Source organism: Mandrillus leucophaeus, unplaced genomic scaffold, assembly GCF_000951045.1.
Source record: "Mandrillus leucophaeus isolate KB7577 unplaced genomic scaffold, Mleu.le_1.0 Scaffold53, whole genome shotgun sequence".
NCBI classification, from domain to species: Eukaryota; Metazoa; Chordata; class Mammalia; order Primates; family Cercopithecidae; genus Mandrillus; species Mandrillus leucophaeus.
In genome coordinates this window covers 1,712,446-1,718,090 of record NW_012105697.1, presented here as the reverse complement: position 1 = coordinate 1,718,090, position 5,645 = coordinate 1,712,446, and the positions used below count along the sequence as shown (strand labels likewise).

General features: G+C 52.0%; 1 protein-coding gene across 2 annotated transcripts in view; it reads right to left on the bottom strand.

Moving 5' to 3' along the window:
- Positions 1-4,778, bottom strand: part of EPN1 (epsin 1) — a 27,166-nt gene extending 22,388 nt beyond the window's left edge. The window contains exons 1-3 of one of the 2 annotated variants that reach the window (XM_011996980.1): positions 4,022-4,778; positions 3,507-3,691; positions 2,375-2,704 (exon numbers count right to left, since the gene is read on the bottom strand). In XM_011996980.1, the coding sequence (XP_011852370.1) occupies positions 2,375-2,602 (228 nt within the window). In that variant the 5' untranslated portion in view covers positions 2,603-2,704; positions 3,507-3,691; positions 4,022-4,778. The remainder of the gene's footprint in view (positions 1-2,374; positions 2,705-3,506; positions 3,692-4,021) is intronic. The other variant, XM_011996979.1, reaches the window with a different exon arrangement.
- Between the last annotated feature and the right edge of the window lie 867 nt (positions 4,779-5,645).

Sequence of the window (5,645 nt, the reverse complement as noted above, 5' to 3'; positions counted from 1 at the left end):
CAAATTATACCTCAGTAAACCTACCTTTACAAAGTCATTAGAACTGGGTTTTACCGTGTGCAAATTATACCTCAGTAAACCTACCTTTACAAAGTTATTAGAAAGAACCAGGCAAGAAAGGCTGGCTAAGACCTGTGACTGGCTGGCTGCCTCCTCCAGGAAGTCTGCCCTGACTGCCTGAGGCCCGCAGAGCCTTGTGCTGTGTTCCCTCCTTCATGGCACCCGCCAGCCTATCGGCTCAACTCCCACCGACCTGGGAGCTGCCTGAGGGTGGGGGTCGGGTTTGATCAGGGCTGGGTCCCCAGCACCGTCCAGCAAGAGGCTGCCCACAGGTAACCAACCTCAGGACAAAAGTGTGGCATGAACAAAAACAATCAAGTTGCTTCCCCATGGAGGCTCTCCCACCTCCTGTAGGAAGCACCCCAAGCCCCGGCCTGGCACTGAAGGCCACATCCCTCTCCTGCCCTGCCCTGCCGTCCACCCCGGCCACCAGCACTGCATGCTCCCTAGCAGACTCTCAGGCCTTGGCACCTGCCAACCCTGCCCACAGGCCACTCTGTCTCTGCCCCCAGCAGCATCACTCTGGCCACTAGCCAGGAAGGATCCGCGTCTAGGGCCCCTCTGGATTCATCACCTCTGCACACCCACCCCTCCAGCCCCACCTGCCCCTCTAGCCCCGCCCCTCCTCCTTGCCTCCACAGAGGCTCCCCTGCACCCCCAGGCTTTTCCAAGATCCTCAACTAAACAAACGCCACCCAGCCCTTCACAATAAATGACCAATAACTGATTCAACCTATGACTCAACCCAATCTTGGTGTGTCGGGCTGGGCATGAAAACCAGTCACAGGAAACAGGCCTCAGCCCCTGCTCCCACGTGGAAGTGGTGCAGCGCTCCCAGCCTCAGCCTCATCTGTGAGTGGAGGGAACTGCCCTCACCTGGGCAGAAGTCTCCAAAATCAGCAAGGACGGGGATCTCGCCCAGAAAAGGCCCAGGTCTAAGTGCACGAGGGTGGAGCCTTGCAGGTCTGGTGCACCAAGACACCCAGAGCGGGCCCTCTGCAGATGCTTGCCAATGGACCGCAACAGCAGCTGTCTAACACTCACCAGCCCCTAACCCGAGTCAGACGTGAATCAACTCCACGGGCCCTCACAGAGGGAGATTCAGGGATGAGCCCGAGATCCCACCACCGGCAGAGTAACCCGGCCCAGCCCACGTCCTTGGCCACTTTGCCGTAACACAAGGAACACAGTAACCAAAGACCAAAGGTGGGGATGCTAAGGCCCCTGGACCCCACGAGCAGCAAACTGAAAACCCACTCGCTGAGTCCTGCTCCCAGCTGCAAGCCCTTTGACCCAAAACCTGCGATCTGCGTGTGTGGTCAGTGGATCAGGGCCAGCAACTAGGCCACATCCATGGAGGGCACTTTGGCCACATTTGCCAAAATTACACATGCACGAGCCTCTTGACTTGGCAACTCCAGTTCTAGAAAACAGCAAAGGTACAAGGATATTCACGGCAATCTCATTCTTAAAACACTGCAAAACCCTTTTCAAAAAAATCCATCAACAAGTCACTAGTGAAATAAATTATGACCAATCCATAGAGTTGAAAGTTCTGCAGTTGTAAAAGAAAAAAAAAAGCAGCAAATCTTTTACATCCTGATAGGCAATGTTTAAGATAAAATCTCCTTTTCCTTTTTTAAATTGGGGTCTAATTTACATATGGTAAGACTCGCTCATTTTAACATCAGTCTGAGTTCTGACAAATGCACAGGACATGAAGCCACCACGGCACTCAAGGCACAGAACAGTCCCGCTGCCCCCAAAATGTCCTTGTGCTGCCCTTTGTAGGTGACCCCTCCCGTCCAACTCCCGGTGAGCACCAACCTGCTCTCTGCATTCCATCCCTATGGTCCTGTCTCTCCCACTGTCAGATTGATGCCAGCAAACAGTATGCAGGCTTTTGAGTCTGACAAGCAGTGTGAGAACACGACACTGTTCCAGTGTTCATCCCCAGCGTGGCATCGCCTGTGCCATGGGGAGCACACACCTGCCTGAGGGGCATTCACAGACGGGGCCCAGAGCGGAAACTTGGCTGCTGTGAGGAAAGAGATGGGCACTGTGGGCCCTTTCAGGCCTCCTGAGCATATGAATCTTACGAATGCACCACTCACTCAAAAACAGATTTTAACCACAAGGCTCCAAACTTCTTAGCGTTACATTCGTTGCCTTCATTAAACAAAAAGAGAGATTTTACTCTTCTACAGCTCCTCTTGAGAACCGGGATGCCATCCCAGGCAGGGTGCACAACACGGGCTCCTGCCCTCCCGCCTGAGCCCCTGCACCTGCCTGGGGAGGAGAGCGGGACGCTGACCTTGTAGACGTGCCGCCAGTTCTTGCCATGGTCATTGAGCCGCTTCCAGATCATGCTCATGATCTCCGAGAAGGCGACGACGTTGTAGGTGAGGTCAGCAATCTCTGACATGAGGGAGCTGGACGGACCCCAGGGGTCATTGCTCGTGGCCTCTCGAACCTTGATCTCCGCCTCTGAGTAGTTGTGGACAATGTTCTTCATCTGGCGCCTCAAGGACGAGGTCGACATGGTGCCCGGCTGCAGCAGCAAGGGGCACAGGGCCCCTGATGCGTGGAGAGACGGGGTGACTCCTGGACGAAGGCTGCAGCAGGCGCTGGCAGGTCACCGCATCTGAGAAGGGAACAGGACCTCTGGAAACACAAGTGGGACATGGGTTGCCCAGAGCCCTCAGGGTCAAAGATGAGTTCCTAACTGTGGCCCAGAAGGCTCTGTCCCTTGTTAACCTCTAGGTCTCAAAGTAACCCCATCCATGTTTCAGTTCCTCAAACAGGCTGCCTCCTTCCTGCTGGGGCCCCTGCTCAGTGAGGCAGAGTATATGCAGTGGCACATCGCAGCCCCACACCCTGGCTCAGCCAGTTCCTGGCCAGGCCACCCTGGGTGGGCTGCCATCTCCTGCACCTCAGCTTTCTCTTCCATCAAATGGGGCTCCATGCAGTCATCTAGGGAACTGACGCAATGTAAACACTGGTAGCACATCCGCAGGCACTCCATCCTGCCCATGCGCTCTTCCTTCTTCCTCGCCCAGGGATGTCCACTCACCCCAAGTGCTCTGTTTACACTTCCCAGGTCCACACTCAAACATCATGGTCACCTTTCCCTGGAGCCTCCTCAGTAAACCCACCCTCCCTCATGATTTTATATTCTTTTGTCTGATTCTGTAGCTCAGGTCAACCTACAGGCCCCATGGGGGCAGAGAACACGTTTGTCTAGACGTGGCTTTTCCTACCAAAGAAGCTGGCCCAGAAAAACCATTCAGTAAACCATGCAAGGAGGAAGTGGAGAGGGAGGGCAGGACAGACCTCTGGAACAAGGATGGAGCGGGCAGGAATCCACAGCAAAACAAGGACACATGAGAAAGAAGGCTGATGAAGGATGAAGGGATTAAAGACAGGGGCAGGAGCAGGGAGCCAACCCAGGGCGGCAGGAAGAACCAGGGAAGCCAGAAGACCAGACGTCCCAAGGACAGGGGAAGCCCAGGGCTCAGGAGAGATAAGGAACCTAACAGCCCCACTGCCTGGGTCCCAGCTGTGTCCCAGGTGCTCACTCAGCATAAGAGGGACATGACATTTTTCAATACTACATGCAGAGACTGGGCTCCTGGAGGTTAACTAACTCAACCAAGGTCACACACCAGGAATGGCAGGGCAGACTCAAACCAAGGCCCACCTGAACTCCAAAACTCATACTTTTAAATTAACCTCAATTAAACTAACCCATCCCAAGACTGGTGATGAGAAACAGGAGAGTCAAGCAAACGATGATGACACCAGCAGACGCTCGCACTGCTCGTATCCCATGCCAGGCACTGTTTTAAGCATTTTCCATGTATTAACTCAGTTAATCTTGAAACAACCCCATGATTCATAGTCACCTCACAGGGTGGAAACTGAGACACGGAGGTTCAGCCCCGTGCCCAGGGACACACACCTTACCCCTGGAGCAGCCTGGTTCCAGAGCCAGCTCTCATCACCGGTCTATACGGCTCCAATAAGCCACAGAGGGAGATTTTCAAAGCCCCACCATGATGTAAGCCCAGGGGAGACAGGGATGACTGACAGAGGCTGACCTCTGCTTCGAACTCAGACTAGAGAGCCAGGCACCTGAAGACAGATGTAGCTAGTTAAAAAGAAAATCTCCGGAGTCCCAAAGCAGCCCCAGCCTGACACATTAAAAAGATGAGATGATGTAATATGGAGAAGGGGACTGACAAGAAATAGAGACAGACCCGGACAGAGAGAGACACACAGAAACCCAAACCCGGGCAGAAGGAGCTAAGCAGAGACACAATGAGAACGATACAAGCAACAGCAGATACAAGAACATGGGAAGACAGGGAGGCAGGAGGCCAAGGAGGAAAGAGGCCCAGAAACAAAAAGAGACCTGGCGAGAAATAAGACACAAGAAAAATAGAATCTAATGGCAAAGAATATAAAATGTGGGTTCAAATCCTGGCCACATCAGCTACCTGCAGCGCCAACCTCCTTGAGATGCAGTTTGCTCAACTCTGAAATGAAAGAATTCCTACCTGGCAGTCCTGTTGATTAAATAAGATGGGTACATACAGTGCTTGGCTCTGTGCCCTACAGATAGTAGGCGCTCAATAACACTGGCTGCTATTATTATCAGAGAAAAAAACGGAGAACAGTTCCAAAAGGGTGGCGGCAGAAAATGCACTATCTTAATACTGTGTACTTATTTGGCGTGCATTAGAAAAAAAATACCCAACTAGCACATCAAAGCTACCATTTCTCAGATACTGCTTAGAATGAGATCGTATTTCAAATTAAATTGATTCCAAGAGAATTATTAGATTAAAAAGAATACAAAGGATATGACAAAGTTCTCCAAGGAGTACTCCAATAACCGACCGATATCTAACACTTACTGTGTAAAAACCTCTAAGCACTGTAATAACAAAAACCAGCGCTCCCAGTAATTACACACTCGCTATGTGTCAGATACCGTCTGGTACTTTACATGTATCACCTCAACTTACAGGCACAAGGACCCAATGATGTAGAAACTATGAACGCCTACGAACTACGAATTTCCTACGACTAGGAAACTGAGGTTTGGAGATAGAGAATATCACCTGGCAAATACCACACAGCTTAGCAGGCAGCCGGGCCTCTGAATCCAAGGCTGGGGCTCTTCACCACCACACCAGAGACTCAGAAAACAGGGGAAAAGGGGCAGATTCCAGACCAGGGAACAGACTCCTGGAAAGAAACTTCAGGATTGGAGGTGATAGGTATGGGGGCAAAACTCCGACGTTAAGACGGGACGGGGGTAAGATTTGCACTATAGGCAGAAAAGCCCGCAGGGAAGGGCTAGAGACACCTAGGGAAATGAAGACTCGGAAACTCGAAAGACACAAACAAAATCCTGACAGACACAGACTTGACAGGCAGAGGAAAAAAGAGACCCGGGACAGACACACAGACACACTCCTATCTCCAAACCCTTTTCTAAGTCTACTGAAACAGGCACAGGCAGAGCCCCACGGGAAACAGACGCGGCCAGACACAGACACGAGAGAGACAGACAGACA